The 17,823-nt window shown below is 36.3% G+C and overlaps 1 protein-coding gene across 1 annotated transcript; it reads left to right on the top strand.

Annotated features, from left to right (window-relative positions):
• Positions 1-11,695: 11,695 nt before the first annotated feature.
• LOC110802256 (probable sesquiterpene synthase) lies at positions 11,696-17,374 on the top strand. Its single transcript, XM_022007702.2, has 7 exons — positions 11,696-11,809; positions 12,421-12,694; positions 13,842-14,220; positions 15,089-15,307; positions 15,676-15,814; positions 15,909-16,157; positions 16,916-17,374. Exons 1-7 carry the CDS (start codon positions 11,696-11,698, stop codon positions 17,210-17,212), a joined length of 1,671 nt encoding a protein of 556 aa, XP_021863394.2. The 3' UTR covers positions 17,213-17,374.
• The last annotated feature ends 449 nt before the right edge of the window (positions 17,375-17,823 follow it).

Raw genomic sequence — 17,823 nt, 5'->3', positions numbered from 1 at the left:
GATCGGTGTAGATCACTATTTTGTGAGCTAAGAAATAAGGACGGAGCTTTTTGCTGGCCATGAACAGAGCTAAGCCAAACTTTTCCACTGTAGGATATCTAACTTCAGCATTTTGAAGAACATGACTGACAAAGTATACCGGCATCTGTATTCCCTCCCTCTCTGTCAGTAGAACGGCACTCAACGAGTGCTCGGACACGGCGAGATACATGTACAAAGTCTCTCCTAGCAAGGGACTAACAAGACGAGGCAAGGTATGTAAGTGCTCCTTTAATCTGACCAATGCCGCCTCGGCCTCGTCCGACCATTCAAACTTGGCCTTCTTTCTGACAGACCTAAAAAAGTAGTGGCACTTGTCTCCAGCCCTGGAAAGGAATCTGCCCAGGGCGGCCAAGCAACCTGTGAGCCGCTGGACCTCCCTCACTGTCTTTGGTGAGCTCATATCAATTACTGCCTGGATTTTGTCTGGGTTGGCTTCAATTCCTCTTTCATCAATCAAGAAACCTAAGAATTTGCCTGCCGTCACCCCGAACACACACTTCTTAGGATTCAACCTCATGTTGTAAGCTCGAATAGTCTCAAATGTCTCCCTGAGATCAGTTATGTGCGCCGCCCTCAGCTTACTTTTTACGATCATATCGTCAATGTAAGCTTCAATATTCCTGCCGAGCTGCTTAATGAACACAGTGTTAATAAGACGCTGAAAGGTGGCCGGTGCATTTTTTAACCCAAACGGCATCACCTTGTAGCAGTAAAGGCCTTGTTCAGTAACAAATGACGTTTTTTCCTGGTCGTCAGGCCACAACGGAATCTGGTGAAACCCTGAGTAGACATCCATAAAGCTCATCATAGCATGCCCCGCTGTAGAGTCGACGAGCCGGTCAATCTTGGGCAATGGGAAACTGTCCTTTGGACATGCCTTATTGAGGTTGGTGTAATCAACACACATTCTCCAGGTACCATTAGGTTTTTTGACGAGGACCACGTTAGCAACCCAGTCGGGGTACTGACTAGGCCTGACGAACCCAGCCTCCATCAACTTTTGTATTTCCGGGCTGCCGCCTGATTTCTATCTTCCCCATGGTTCCTTTTCTTCTGACGAACCGGTTTAAAGTTTGGGTCCACATTCAGCTTATGGACGGCCACAACAGGGTCAATACCCGGCATTTCGTCCACCGTGAAAGCAAAGATATCTTCAAATTCTCTCAAAAGGTGGACCAACTCTGCCGCCAGCGGGTCGTCAGGAGAAATCCCGATGGGCACTACTCTGTCAGGTTTATCTGTGTTTAAAACCACATTGAAATGGGCCCCAACAGGCTCTAGGCGTCTCTCTTCCATGTGCCCTGCTGAGATAGTTAATGTTTCTTTGACGACCTTGGGTTGCGTGTCGCCACATTTTCGTTTGTTGCTCGACGTCCCTTTCTCTTCACCCGTCCCCCATACTTCTGGACTCAAGGTGGTTAGGTAGCAATCTCTAGCTTGTTGCTGGTCACCATGTATAGTGCTGACGCTCCCATCGTCACAAATGAACTTAAGAAGCATCAGATGAGTTACAATGACAGCCTTTGCCCTGTTCAACGTGGGACGCCCCAAGATGATGTTATATGCCGTCAGATCTTTCACTATGAGAAAACGGACATCCATTTGCCGAGATTCCTTTTTATTTCCCATCCTCAGAGGAAGGGTAATTATGCCGACTGGGTGGATGACACTACCTCCGAAGCCTATAATGGGATAGTGGATTTTCTCAATCTTTGAGGGATCATGTTGCAGCCGATTCAAGCACTCTAGACTAATTATGTCCGACGAACTTCCTGTATCAACCAAAATACGCCTAACCCTTAGGTTAGCAACTTTTAACTCAATTACCAAAGGATCGTCATGCGGGGTGGAGATCTTCCCACGGTCGGCCTCGCCGATTTCCACTTTTGGAAACGGGTCAACTGTGGCCTTGCCGGACAGCATCACTTGCCCCAATCGCTTGGCATAATCCTTCTGGCCCCTCATGGTCGGCCCGCCGGCGGCCAATCCTCCTGAGATGACTGCCACGCACTCTGGGTCGGTACGATTCCCATCTTCCTCCGAGGGAGGGGATTTATTTTTCTTGTAGAAGGGTTTGCCAGAACCTCCCGTGTTCCTGCTGATATAACTTTTTAAGAACCCCTTGGTGGCTAGGCCGTCCAATGCCCTTTTCAAGCTCTTACATTCATTGGTGTCATGCCCAATGTCACTGTGAAAGTGACAGTACAGTTTGGGGTCCCTACTTTCTGGTGGTGACTTCATGGGAAATGGACGATCAATGTCATATTTGGACCCGACGTCCATCAAGATTGTGTACATGTCTGTGTTATACTCGAATCGCTCCCGATCATAAGTTCTGGGCCGTTTCTGACCTGCCGCTCCGGGGGCCCTGTCTGACTCTTTTGCAATAGCCCACGTCCCGTTAGGCCGGTTCTTCTTTTCGAATTTCTCCTTTTTTGCCGCTAGCTCGGCGGTATCACTTCCTCTGGGGTCTTTCGGGACGCTGCAAATCTCTGTTGCATGAATGAAGGCCTCGGCCTCATCCAGCACTTCTGCCATTGTTCGGACGCTTTTCTTTACCAGATCAAACTTGAAAGAGCCCTTTTTAAGCCCTCGAATGAAGTTATCGAATGCAACACCATCTGGCAAATCCGGAATTTGCCCTGCCTCTAGATTGAATCTCTTCACATAACTCCTCAGGGACTCGTCCTTCCCTTGCTGAATCCTACTCAGATGCATGCTCGTCTTCTTCTCTTCCTTGTGAGCCATGAACCGAGTAGAGAACAATAGCTCGAGCTCCGAAAAAGAGCGAATAGTTCCGGCTGGAAGTCTCTCGAACCACTTAGAGGCTACTCCTTTGAGTGTGCCCGGAAAATACTTACACCAGGTTGAGTCAGTTGTTCCTTGGACATACATGTGATGCCGGTAAACCAAGAGGTGCATGTCCGGATCTGTGGTACCATCGTAAGCATCAATGTTAGGCGGCTTGACTTTGGGTTCCCTCGGGGCTCTCATGATGGAATCTGCAAAAGGGGTGGTGTGCCCTAGGGCCATGTTGGACACCCCCTCCTGAATGTGATATACAGGGTCTTGACGCCTGGAGTAGGGTAGCCGCTGGGAGGACTCGCGTCCGCGAGTTTGACGGGTTGGACGGGTGGCCCCTGGACGCGCCTGGCTCAGATGCGTATAAGTTGGATGAGGGAGAGGTCTATCCGGCATGACGGGGGTTGACCCAGTGTCAGAAAGTTCAGACTCAGAGTCAGGCAACTGCTCTGCGCGTGGCTGCTCACGTCCTCGGGACGTTTCTCCGATCAGCCGCCGTGGCATTCGGCGTGGTAGGTAAGACATTGCCTGATTGGGCTGACTTGTTGGCGGCTGTCTCCTTAGGTCCTCGCCTGTCAGCCTGGTCCAGACATTTGGGGGGCGCAAAGAAAGTGTTGGCCTATTGCTTGCCGGCCTCTCATGATTTGCAGCCACAGCAGTGGTGTAAATCAGCACACTCTTCTGTACCTCAGCATTAACTGTCTTCCCCACATCAGCTTGGAACTCAGCCAAAATAGCCCGAAGAGCACCCACAGAGACAGGCATATCAGGGTTCTCCTCTATTACCGTATCCACCCGAGGATCCAGGTGTCCTCCAGGAGGGGTGCGATTGGCCTGGTCGTCCTCCTCGCTGAGCACCTCTACCTCGGCAGTGTGACGAGGGGTGTGCCCGGCCACAAATGTACGCGCGGCATCTTCAGTGATTCTTGTGGCCGGCGTGTGATGTTCAGTCGGCATTTCTCTTTCGAGGGGTGGCCGCTCTACGCGCGTAGGCCGCCCAGCATCGTTGTCCTGTCGTTGATCTTCCATGTTACCGTACCTCCCCACAGACGGCGCCAAATGTTGTGGGGTTTTTCCGGTGAGATACCTTGGAGGTTTCTTGGTAACTTTTAAAGATTAAACAAGATTGTATTTTTATAGAGAGAGAAAGTAGAGAGAAGGCAGAGCAGCAATTGCTCTAGAATGTATTGATTGTGACCCCTTTTTCTAGGGAAGTGGGAATATTTATAGTACTAGGTTTTTGTGGGAATGACCTAATATTCCCCTTACATGATTGGCTGGGGAATGGGAGAAGGACACGTGTCCTTTCTCCTTACAATTCTCTGATCCCTTTTAGCAATAGTGGGCTATTTGGGCCTATTGTGCTTAGTCATTCACTTGGGATACATACTAATTAAGCCATTTTCCAGGTATAGGTTTTACACGTACATTTATACATACTTAGATACATACATTTGTAGATACCTAGATTAATACTCATGCCCCGGAGTAGACTTCGCATGATTTCTGCTTAGGGGGCGCAATACGTGCCAGGTGTCACATCCTCATTGGTGCACGAAGGCATGGTAATTTTACCCACAACAACTATTATACGAAATTATTAGTTTTTACCTTGTACATTTTAAGGAGTCGTCGTCTTATATTTTTCATAGGTCTCATAAATTGTCAGCACCGAGCCTATTGATAGAGATATAATATATTGGCATGGACGGATCTATATTGTAATATGAAATGTCTACCCTCCGGGGGGAAAAAAAAAAACAAACTGAAACAGTTATTAAAATGTATTAAGTAGAAGATCATGCACTAATTAAAAACATTTGTAGACTTGTAGCACAGTGATTTGGGTTCCAAAATTTAAAGCATGTTCTACGCACATTATTTGTGATTCAATTTGTTAAAAACTTATTTGGATGAATCAGTTCTGATTTGTACTTTTGATATACACATGATCTAGACATCAGTTATGATCTGGACATGATAGGTAGAAATCGATTCTGATGTAGACATGGTATAAATAAATTGGTTATGATCTAGACATGATCTACATTCTACACCGATCGAGTTGATATATACATAATAATACATCATTTAAGTAGATCGAGTATGATCTAGACTTGATCTGGGAAGATTGGATATGATTTAAACATGGTATGGACGTATTAGTTCTAATCTGATCATGATCTAGACATATTGTCTATGTACATGCATGCTCGATATGATATGGCAAGATCGAATCTGATGTGGACATGGTATGACCAGATCAATTTTAATAAGGACATAGTCTGAACTTATTAGTTTAATCTTGACATGATTTGGACAAATCAATTCTGATTTGCGCAAGATTTAGACTGCTTTCATCTGATATGGACATAATAATATTGATACAAACAACACTTATGATTTGTTACAATAACGTCAATAAAAAAAAAATGGTTCCGTAGTAATACTTGTAAAAACAATACAATAAAAAAAAAAAAAATCAAATTGTAATTATTACTCATTTGCAAAATAAGTTTTTTTATCTAATATAAATTTAATTTTTTTTATCTGAACTTATATGATTAAATTTGAAGTAATTAAGTATTAAGATTTTGATCGGCATAAGGTGAACTAAAAATACCTATAAACTTTTTTATAAGGTGTTGGTATCATATAAGTTAAGCAATGGAATCAATTAGTTAAGCACTTGAACTAATTAGTTAAGCATTGAAACCAATAAGTAAAACAAAGAAATCAGTTAGTTAAGCAATTGAATCAATTAATTAAGTAATTGTAACCAATTATTTAAGAAATCGAACCAATTAGTTAAGCAACCAAAGTGGTCTTTCCGGTAAGGCGGTCTTACCCAAAAGTTGCCGAAAAATACCTTTTTTTTAAAAAAAACTTTTTTTCTTATGTTTTTTTGAGTAGCAGCTTTCTGGTCAGACGGCCTTACGGGCGCGTTAAAAAAAGACCAGTTAGTGACGTCATCAACTATAACCACGCGCAACTTCCTTTACGCGCGTTATAAAAAACCAAATTATTTCTCTTTCAACCTCCTCATTTCCTCCGCTAGACCTCAAAAAATAGACCTCCTCGTTTTTGAGGTCTAGCGGAGGAAACGAGGAGGTTGAAAGAGAAATAATCTTTATAATCGTTTTTGTATGATTCTTTTGTTAGTTTGTGGTTGAAGGATTGTGAATTTGTGATTGAAGAACCAAATCACCATTTTTATGGCTTCATGTGACAGCAATTTCACTCATCTTACCGGAGTCGACCACCATCCTGTCCACCAGGTTCTGGCGCCGGCTATCTTAATGTGAACGATGATGAATCAAAACCATGGATCTGGGCCGTCGGCTAGGTAATATGGACGAAAATTGGGACTGAAAGAGGAGAGAGAGAGAGCTCCTAGGAGTATGAGTATTGTTGAGTCTTTGGGCTTTGAGGGACTGAAAGGTAGAAGATCAATGTTGAACGTGGGTTGGACTAAAAATAGGAACTATTTGCTAAATAAATGTAATATATGCCCAAAAACCATAACTACTACTCCAATTTTTTTTTTTCATTATTATTATTATTATTAATTAACAAATTATTCTTAACTAAAATAAAATCATTCCTAACTAAAACGAATTTCGTTTTAACTAAAGCAATATTGTTCTTCAGTAAACAAATTTAATCTTAACATAAACGAAATTAATCTTAACTAAAGAGTACAAAAGTATAACTAAATATGGCAAAACATTGACTAATGTTAACTAAATACAATAAAATCATAACTATCGGAACAAAAGCATGAACATATTCATAACTAAACACAACATTAACTACTCTGTAATTCATAACTAAGTAATCTAGTTTCGACATTTTGTCACCATCACTGCATAGAAATATGGTATTATGACATTGTATTTTTTTCCATTTTCTTTAATACTAACTAATTGAAGTAGTGTAAAACTTAAATAAAACTATAAAAATCTTAACTATAATTACAAAAAGGTTAACTAAAACTTCTAAAATCATAACTAAAACTCATTAAGCCATAACTAAACCTCGTAATTTCATAACTAAAACTCATAATAAATTCTTAACTAAAACTCATAAAATCTTAACTAGAGCTCATGAACACGTAACTAAAAACTCATAAATCTTAACTAAAACTCATAAAATCATAATTGGTTTCATTGCTTTAACTAATTCGTTTCATTGCTTAACTAATTTGTTTCATTACTTAACTAATTAGTTTCATTGCTTAACTAATTGAACTTCGTGCTTAATTAATTGAATTTCAGGCTTAACAAATACTTTCTTTATATTTGTAAACTTATTGGTTTCATTGCTTAACTAATTGGTTACATTGATTAACTAATTGAATTTCACGCTTAACAAAATGAATTATTTGGTTCCATTGCTTTAACTAATTCGCTCCATTACTTAACTAATTGGTTTAATTGCTTAACTAATTGAATTTCAAGCTTAACTAATTGAATTTCAAACTTATCTAATTAAATTTATTGCTTAACTAATTAGTTCAATTGTTTAACTAATTGGTTCAATTGCTTAACTAATTGGTTCCATTGTTTAACTAATTGGTTCCATAGTTTAATTAATCGGTTTCAGTGCTTAACTAATTGGTTCCATTGCTTAACTAATTGGTTCTAGTGTTTAACTAATTAGTTTCATATATTGTTAAACTAATTTTTAGATTTAACAAAACTTTCTTTATATCCGTAACCTAATTAGTTTTATTGCTTAACTAATAGGTTCCAATGCTTAACTAATGGGTCCTAGTACTTAACTAATTGGTTCCAGTGTCTAACTAATTGGTCACAGTGTTTAACTAATTGGTTTCATTATTTAATAACTAATTGAATTCCAAGCTCAACAAATACTTTATTTGTACCTGTAAACTTATTAGCTAATTATATTGTCTAACTAATTGATTCTACTGTCTAACTAATTGATTCTATTGTTTAACTAATTGGTTCTATTAACGCTTTGAGATTCGTTGTCCGTAGCTCGATAATATACAAAACTAAAACACAAAAAATCATAACTAAAACACAAAAAATCATAACTAAAACTTAAAGTTAACTAAAACTCAAAATATTAACCGAAACACAACAGATCATAATAAAACATAATTATTTTTAACTAAAACATAATTACTTTAAACTAAATATAACAAAATTATAACTAAACTAAAAATTGACTTAAATGCCAACAAATATAAGTAAAACATTTTATTTCTTAACTAAAACAAAATTATTCATAACTAAAACAAAATCAACCAAAACTATTACATAGTGATCATTAACTAAATCCTAAAAGTCCCCGGAGATAATGGAGAGGCAGAGCAACCCGAGCAGCATAATCTATTCGAAAATTAATTCGAATTAATTGATATAATTTGATCCAAAATTCCAATGAGTTACACGATTAACAATAGTCGCAATTTGGATTATACACCCGGGTGCACAATGCTCATTGTGCACCCTGTTGAACATTTATTGAAAATCTAATGAACATTAAGAATGATTTCAATGTATATGTACTAGTGAAATATTTAAACTATATGTTCTATAGATTTGAACTATATGTTCATTGGCTATATGTTCTCTAAATTTAGCGACTGCTACTTTATCGGTCGATAAATTTATTTTTACTGACTACTTTCACGGCGGTCGGTAAAAACAGTTGGTAATCAAGCGCTTTCTTGTAGTGTTTGGGTATGAACAATATGTTCTTTGTATTTGAACTATATGTTCTTTGTAAAACAGGGTGCACAGTGAGCATTGTGCACCCGGGTGTATAAACCATATTTTGCAATAGTCGCCAACTATTTTAATGAGTTGTATACAAAAGCAAACATTCTCAATCCACAAGGTGACAAGGACACGCCCTTCTCCACTTCCTGGTATGATTCTGCTTCTTCTTCAAGTTTCTGAAACATCAACCTTGTATGTTCTTGCCGATTGGAAACAGTAGCAACCAAGATGAATTTGAGCAGCGACCAGCACTTTCACCGCTTCCTTCGCGATTGCAGTCACCAATTGCCTGCACCGTTGCTCCTCCGTGGCGTCGAAAGGGAAGATAATCACCGTTCCTCCTCCGCGAAAAACAACAACAGAACCGATCACCTCTGCTTCCCAAACTCGCCGCCTCTAATCCCCACGGCTCTCCTCCTTCCTTTGCTTCCTTCACCGCTATTCTCCTTCATCTCGCGGTACTCGTCGGCCACCGTAATATCTCCGGTAGAAAGGGGAGGAGCTCCGCCGCCTCTTCCGTCATCAATTTTGATGAGAGGGGGCGGCGTTCAAGGAGAGAGAAGCAGAGAGGCATGAGGAGAGAGAAAGTAATTACGGTTTTGAAATGTAAATGGGAAGAAAATGTTTATTTATATGTTTAATAATAAAAAAAAAGTTGGTGAGTTATGCTGATGTCAGATTTTACGTGGCATATTGGTTGCCAACAAGGCGGTCTTTTCTGTAAGACCGTCTTTTCTAAAAGTTTGTATTTTTTGAGGAAAACCTTATTTTTCTATGTCTATATCCTATCCTATTTTTGCACAAAGGCAAACAATCACTTTAATAGTACTTTTTTAAGGTCCACTAAATATTTTATTTGTGGGAATTGTATAGCATTATAACTATGGGTGAACACAACAGGGTACCCTGTTAAAATTTCAGGAATCGAACTGAAATATGGTGTAACAGGTTCCTGAAAATTGAACCGAAAATCTAAACCTGTTGCAACAGGTTCCTGTAAATAAAAACTGGAACCAGAACCTGTTGGAACAGGATCCGGTTCAAGGTGGCCTGTCATTTTAAAATTTCAAATAAATTATTGCTAATTTATTGAAAAAATATGTACAATATGATTTGGGCTTTGATTGTTTTATAGTTTGGGCTTAAGTTGTAATTCTATATTTATATTTTACAAAAATTAGCTTGGATTGTTTTAAATTTTGAGCATAGGAAGCATATTTATATGTCCCGATCCCTTATTTGAGTATTTCATATCAAAATTGATGTGTACACGGTAACCAACAGGGTACTCGTTCCGAAAATTGAGAACTAAAACCTAATGCAACAAGTTTCCAATTTCGTTACCGAACCGGAACCTATACAACATGTTCCGGTTCTGGAACCTCCGGTTCTGGAACCTTCGGTTCTGGAACCTCAGGTTCCTAACAAATTCTGGTTTCGATTCCTATTCAGAGTACCCTGACTTTTTACTCATCTCTAATTATAACGTATAGAAAGTCCAATTAAATATATGTGTTGTATTTTGTGTTAATATGAGTTGTTTTTTTTTGTAAATATATGTAAAAGAATAAATTAGAAAGGGCACCATTTGTTTGGTTGATTAAAACAACCATTATTTTTTTTGTTATTACTCCGTAGTTTAGTAAGATAGTAAGTACTAGTACGCCGTATGATCTTTTGACCTGCATTTTGGTAAAATATACTCCGTAACTTTTTCCTCGTAAATATGGATTTTAAAAGATGTTATGTTGTACATATATAGGCCTGCACGACACTCTCGTATAGTCGAATTAGATTTTTACATGAATTTACATAAATAAACATCAACGACGACTACACAACATGATTTAACTTTTTTGGTGTTAGTACCCGGTTTATCTTTAGGGCTAATCTGGATTCGGGGCGAGTTATGGGTGGATATGTTCTAGTTCCCTCCCAATTGTTGTTGTGGAGGACTGAACAACATGTTTTATGCTTCTATTTAATTAGTGATAAATGAAGACCTCTAAAAACATCCTATTTTCCCTTCAAAGCACATAGTTACGCAAACATCGATTGTAGCATATAAGACTATACGAAATATAAGTTACTTGATCCCTCCGTTTCTTTTTGTTTGTTACGTTTGGACTTTTGCACGTTTATTAACGTATAATAAAGATTCTTTTTTTAATTAAAAAATTAAACTCAAGTAAACCCCAATCCACTAATCATTACAACAACCAATAACATTGTTTTACATATTGCTAACTTAACATACTTGGGAAATTGTAAAGAAATTTAATGAGTTGAAAAAATTGGACCAATAAAATTAAAAGTTGGCACAAAAAATGACAGTATAATAAGTTTATAAAATGAAAGATTCTCCCACGTAACAAACATTGTAAAACACCCTAAAAATAATACGTAGCAAACAAAAAGAAACGGAGGGAGTAGTATTATTCGCATTTTTTTCCCAAACTATATACGTACTTTGTACTTCCTCTGTTCTTATTTATATGACACAATTATTTAGTCACGTTTGCCAATGCACAATTTCAAACATTAATATCTACAATTATGGATAAGAAAAAATTATAAAAAGTTGATATTTAAAAAATATTTATTGAGACGAATCAAACAAGACCCTATACAACTATGTTTTTCCTTAAGTATGAATCACAAATTGAAATCAAATAAGCTTGTGTGAATAATGTAAAAATCTCAATTGTGTCATATAAATAAGAATAGAGGAAGTATTGTTTAATGGTGAGTATTATAGGTGATAATTAAATCCGGCCATTAATCAATTGTTGAATAAATAGCAAGACTTTGACCACCCAAATCTAGAAAAAATACAAGTAAAAAGCATAACCAATACCATGCATGCATGCATGCATTAGTGGAAATTGCACCATCCGGCCTTGTAGTTGCTGCATAACTCTGCATGCATTTTTACTGGGTTTTATCTTTAATTCATTCTTAATTACTCCATAAATGAAATCCTCCTTAATTTTATATAAATAGGCAATACTAGAATGCTGTTGAAGTACAAGTAATCCATTGTTTAAGTGCTTAATACACTCCCTCTTAATTAATTCTAAATCAACCAGCAGATCAGAATGACGACTATGCAGTGCCAGAATCAGACACCAACTGAAGTCGTTCGTCCTCTTGGCAATTATCACCCTGACCTCTGGGGCGATCGCTTCCTCAACTATTCTCCTCCTGATAAGGTATCATTTTATTATCACGTCTTTTAATCTACTAGTTTTATATTCACACGATGTGTGCTTATAATTTAAAAATAAACATACATTAATACATTAATTGGTTTATTTTTTTTATTGAATATTTTTCTAGAAATAATATTTGGTGAGTTTGGTATATACTCCTTATCTTTTAAATAGATTACTTTTTATGATTTTTCAATTTAAATAAAAGGTAAAATAGGTAATCATTATTAATTTTGACGCTGCTTCAAAAATTCCTTTATATAATAGAAATATTACATGCATGCATAAGAGTTCCTCTTGTGCAACAGGTCTCCCAATGTTTTATTTTATCAAACACATACGACTTACAGAATTAATATTTTAAAAATACACTATTACGTAATTTAAGAAAACGCTTAATTTCCGACTGCTGTTTTCTTGAATCACTGTTTTCTTGTAGTATACAGAATTAATATTTTGAAAATACACAATGATATCATTCATCTAACGAGTACGACATGACTATATGAGTTATATATAATGTAATGCATGAATAATTGAATATATGTATATATGTTGTAATGTTCCACAAGGACTAACATAAGAATCATGTATATAACGTATTTGCGTAGGTTACCCAAACCAAAATGGAGAACGATGCTGCTGAACTGAAAGAGCTAGTGCGAAAAGAACTGTTGGTTGATGATAAGGACCCAAAAGAAAGGCTTATCTTCTTAGATGTTATTCATCGACTTGGAATAGCTTACCATTTTGAAACTGAAATTGACGATACTTTCCACAACTTTCACAACAAAATCTACGATGATAGTAGCTATGAAGACGATCTTTACTATGTTTCTCTACGCTTTCGTCTCTTACGACAACATGGCCTGTTTGTCTCAACTGGTATATATTATACTACTCCCTCCGTATTTTTTTAAGAGATATATACTTGGCCGGGCACGGGTATTAAGAAGAATAATTGAATGAAATAAAATAATAAAGCAAGTGGGTTGGATAGATATTTTAATAATTAAATATGTGGGGACCATGTCATTTTGGTGGGTGGAGGGTGGGGTGAGTTTATGAAAATATTTGTTTAATAGGATGGTGGGTGATAGGGTATATTAAATGTATTATTTAATTAGATGGTGGGGTTGATAAGTTACTAAAAATGACAAGTGTATCTCTTAAATAAATACGGCCGGAAAAGGCAAGTGTATCTCTTAAAAAAAATACGGAGGGAGTACCTCTGTTTCATTAAGTTATTTGTGCTTTGAAAAATGTGCCCAACAATCAAATATTTGATCATAAGTTCTCACTATTATATCTATAAAAAAAATCATCATGAGATATTATATATTTTATAAATATTAACTTTTTATAACTTTTTTCACTACAAGAAATTGTACCATTAACGATGGAAAATCATGTCGCTAAAGGCCAATAATCGTTGATTAACGACGGAATTTCCTGTCGCGAAACCGTCATAAAAGGGGTTGTCGTTAATGAAAAATCGCGTCGTTAATCCGTCATAAAAGACATATGCGACGGTTGTTCCCGTCTTTGTTGGGTTGTTTGCCCCGTCACAAAAAGCTTTTGCGACGGGATTTTTGACCCGTCGTTATTATGTTGTCATAAAAGATACAAATTCTTGTAGTGTTTCCATACAAAATTGGATATATTAACGGTCAAACATTGCACCGGAGTCTGTTCAAATAGTAGTATATCATTGCCTATTTAATTTCGCAGTTGTTGTAATAGAGTCCGGATCCTCTAGAGTTTTAATAAAACTCTATAAAGTAGAGTTGTATCTAAACCATACATTTTAAAATCAATGGCTCATATTGATGAGAAAAAATAGAGGGAATTTTGGAAAGATAATATATCAACCATTGATTTTTTATTTAATGGTTGATATGCTCAAACTCTACCTTGTAGAGTTATTTTAGAATTTTAGAGGATCCAAAACCGTTGTAATATATTTATATTTGAAGATTTCCTTAATTATTAACATAATGCATGTTTTATGCATGGATATAAATTAAACCAGATGTGTTTGAGAAATTCAAAAGTGAAGATGGGAGCTTTAACAAGTGTTTAGACGTAAGTGATGTGCATGGAATATTGAGTTTGTATGAAGCATCATATCTCAAAGTGCATGGAGAAAACGCACTCGATGAAACGCTTGCTTTTGCAAAAGCTTATCTAACCTCTGTTGATACAACACAATTAAGTTCACCCATTGCCAAACACATTGCCCGTTCATTGAAACTACCACTTCATAGACGCAGCTTAAGGCTTGAATCTAGGCATCAAATCTCTTTTTATGAAGCTAAGTCTTCCCACAATGAAAACTTACTCAAATTTGCCAAGTTGGATTTTAACTTGCTCCAAATATTACACAACACTGAGCTCAATGAGATTACCAGGTAAACATATACTTCCTCCGTTTTTCTTTTTCCTATTATGTTTTTGGTGTATAGAGATGCATAAAGTGCAAGGCAATAACTGGTGTAGACGGAATTCAACCCCAGATCTCGGGTATCACTTCACAAGACTTTACCAACTAAGCTAGTTGACATATATCCACTTTTTTTTCCCCTTTTCATGATTGCATCCATTTTACATATTTCTGTTGATTTACATGTAAGACTAAGGAGATATATAGTCTCATGAGGAACTTTTTTTGCACGTTTTCAATTTTATTTGTTGGTTGCATGTTAGGAGGGATGGAAATTGTGTCCCTCATCTTTAGTGTCATCACTACTAATTTACTAAAAACAATATCATTTTAAGTATAATATGCTATTAGGAGTTATGACGGGCTTAAATCCAATCTTTAACTACGACATGGTATTTAGACCTGTCAAAATCTAGCCTAAAAAATCTAATAAATCAAATGATTGACATGATATTTGCGACGAGGTAGTCAATTATAACGGTTCACTTTTACGACGGATAATCTTGTTGTAATTCTATGACGGAAAATCCTATTGCAGTATTGCTAATAATACTTTTTCTTGTAGTGCATTTGGCCGGTGTTACACAACACAAGTGTGGGTTAACCATGATCCTTGTGAACAACACCAAAAAAAAGACTCCTTGTTTAAGTAATGTATCGACGACATGCATAAACACCGGAAAGAAATAGAGTATACATGATATAACTAACGAAAATGATAAAGGTCGCAACATGCGATCTTTAAGCCGTGTCACAATGATGACATGTCATGCTTATGTGTCGTGATTTAAATTAGAAACTAATGTAACTAATTGGATTTGCATTGCTCAACACAGGTGGTGGAGGAATTCAGAAATTGTCAAGAATTTACCGTTCGTGCGTGACAGAATTGTTGAGGCTTACTTCTGGATTTTGGGCGTGTACCACGAGCCTAAATACTCGTACGCTAGAATGATACTGAACAAGTTTTTCAAGATCATTTCTATCTTAGATGACATCTATGATTCTTATGGAACCATTGACGAGTTACAACCCTTCACCGATGCCATTCTAAGGTTCGATATATAGTGAAAAATAATTTACCTTTCCATTAATTACTACACTACAAGAAATTGTACCATTAACGAAGGGAAATCCCGTCGCTAAAAGCCAATGATCGTTGATTAACGACGGGATTTCCTGTCGTGAACCCGTCAAAAAGGGGGCCGTCGTTAATGCAAAATCCGTTGTAAAAGACATTTGCGACGGTTCCCGTCGTTGTTTGGTTGTTATCCCCGTCGCAAAAGCCTTTTGCGACGGAATTTTTGACCCGTCGCTATTAGGTTTTCGTTAAAGATACAAATTCTTGTAGTGTTATCAATTGATTTTCACATGCTCAATTAAATTGATTGAATGTTACTTGAATTGATTGAATATCGATCAGGAATGAGAAAAGCTGCATTGATCAACTTCCTTATTACTTGAAAGTGACTTATCAAGTTATCCAAGACACATTTGAAGAAGTTGAGAAGGATTTGGACTTGGAGCACAAATCATATGCTGTTAATTATGTCTATGAACTCGTAAATAACTCCATCTTTAATTTAATTATCTGTAATTATACTCATCAACAAAAATGATCAAAATATATAATGGTTCTGTTTATATATTTACTAGATGAAAGTTGGGTGCGATTCCTACCTAGAAGAAGCGAAATGGCGTCATGAAGAATTTGTTCCGAGCTTTGATGAGTACATGAGAAATGGCGTTTTCAGCTCAGGTTATTTGTACATCGCAGCTGCAGCCTATCTAGGCATGGGTGAGGATGCAACTAAAGCTGCATTTGATTGGGTCAATGAAAACACCAAAGTTCTTAAAGCTTCTTGCATAGTTGGGCGTCTCATAAATGACATTAGCAGCCATAAGGTATGTACATTGAATATCAATAATCATCCATAACTGTATATTATACGACACACCAGGAATGACACATGTCACTTCCTGGTAAAATATTTTCCGTCGAAAATTCTTTGTTTTCTTTTATTATTCATTTGTTTGTCTTCAATAACTTCAATATATTTGACTAATATTTTATTAATCTTTTGAAAATTTGTCATGATTTTTGTACTTCATCATACCACTTTATTTTAAAACAATTCTTTGTTATTCAAATATTTTATAAAAAAAATGGCCAACTTATAATTTTATACGAAAATGATAAAGGTCGCAACTTGCGACCTTTAACCCGTGTCACAATGATGACATAGACATGCTTATGTGTCATGGACGTAATTGAAAACTAAAATATTTTTAACTTATAGTATAACTTATTATACATGTTAAAAAAAAGGTAGAACTTAATAAAAAAAATATTCATGTTCTTTTTTTGTAACTAGGTGTTCTTTCGATTATATACTAGTGTTTTTAAGGTGCACCATGCTCTATGTGCACTGTGGTCCACCTTCTAAATTGCGAACTTAATACTAATTTAATATAAATATAATAAATATTTGTCTATTTGTTTGTATCGACTACCGTATTTACATTTTTCATAGTAAAAATATTACATTGATAGTAAAAATATTTTGATGACGCGTGACGCCTATATATACCATCATAATCATATCTAGAATCGGACACGTAGGATTATGACAACTGTTGCAAAATTTGGGTATATTTTGTAGATTGAGATCAATAGAGGACATGTATCGACAGCATTAAACAGCCACATGGGTCAGTTTGGTACGTCGATGGAAGAAGCTATAGAGGTGCTTCGTTCAAAGATAGAGGAAGCATGGATGGACATTAACGAATCAATTCTTGGGCCTAAACCAGTTGCAGTCACTTTACTGACTCGGGCTGTGAACCTAACAAGGGTTTTGTATGATGTTTATCATGATGATGAAGATGGTTATACCATGAGCCAGTTTATCAAAGAAGAAGTTACAACTATTCTCATTCAACCCATCGTCATCGATTAATTAATTAAATCACAGCTTGTTAATTAGTGGTTTCGAGCTATGTACTCTGTTTGTTAGCTTTATGTTTAAGTTTAATTAAGACTGTTTTTCGGAAGTTGAATAAATCTAGCTGGGTTGGACTCGACTCTCGAGAGCTAGCTAATGTGGTTTCGATCTATGTACTCCGCATGTTGAATTTATTCATCATTTTTCTGAGTTTGAATTCTGATTTTACATTGTTTTGCTTTGTGTTTTTTCATTATTCTTCTTAATAACAACATTATTAAACCCACAACAAAGCCCACGTTAGCTAATCTATCTACGTAGTATATATATTATACTAAAAGAGAGGAAATCAATGTGGTGATGACAAATGTCACTCATTCATTCGTCTCTCTTTTAATATAAAATTAATTAATAAATAATATTTTAATTTGTCATATTTAACTTGATAAATTTTATGGTAACAATTACTAATATTGAAAAATCCATAAAGAATTAAAGATTCATCAATATTGTTACTACCTTATATAAAGAATTTTCTATATATGTATAATATATAAATATCATGTAAATCTATATCTATATAAAGAATTCATCAATATTGTTACTAACTTATATAAACAATTTTC

This window comes from Spinacia oleracea, chromosome 4 (genome assembly GCF_020520425.1).
Source record: "Spinacia oleracea cultivar Varoflay chromosome 4, BTI_SOV_V1, whole genome shotgun sequence".
Taxonomy (NCBI): domain Eukaryota; kingdom Viridiplantae; phylum Streptophyta; class Magnoliopsida; order Caryophyllales; family Amaranthaceae; genus Spinacia; species Spinacia oleracea.
This window is presented reverse-complemented; position numbering and strand designations above follow the sequence as displayed.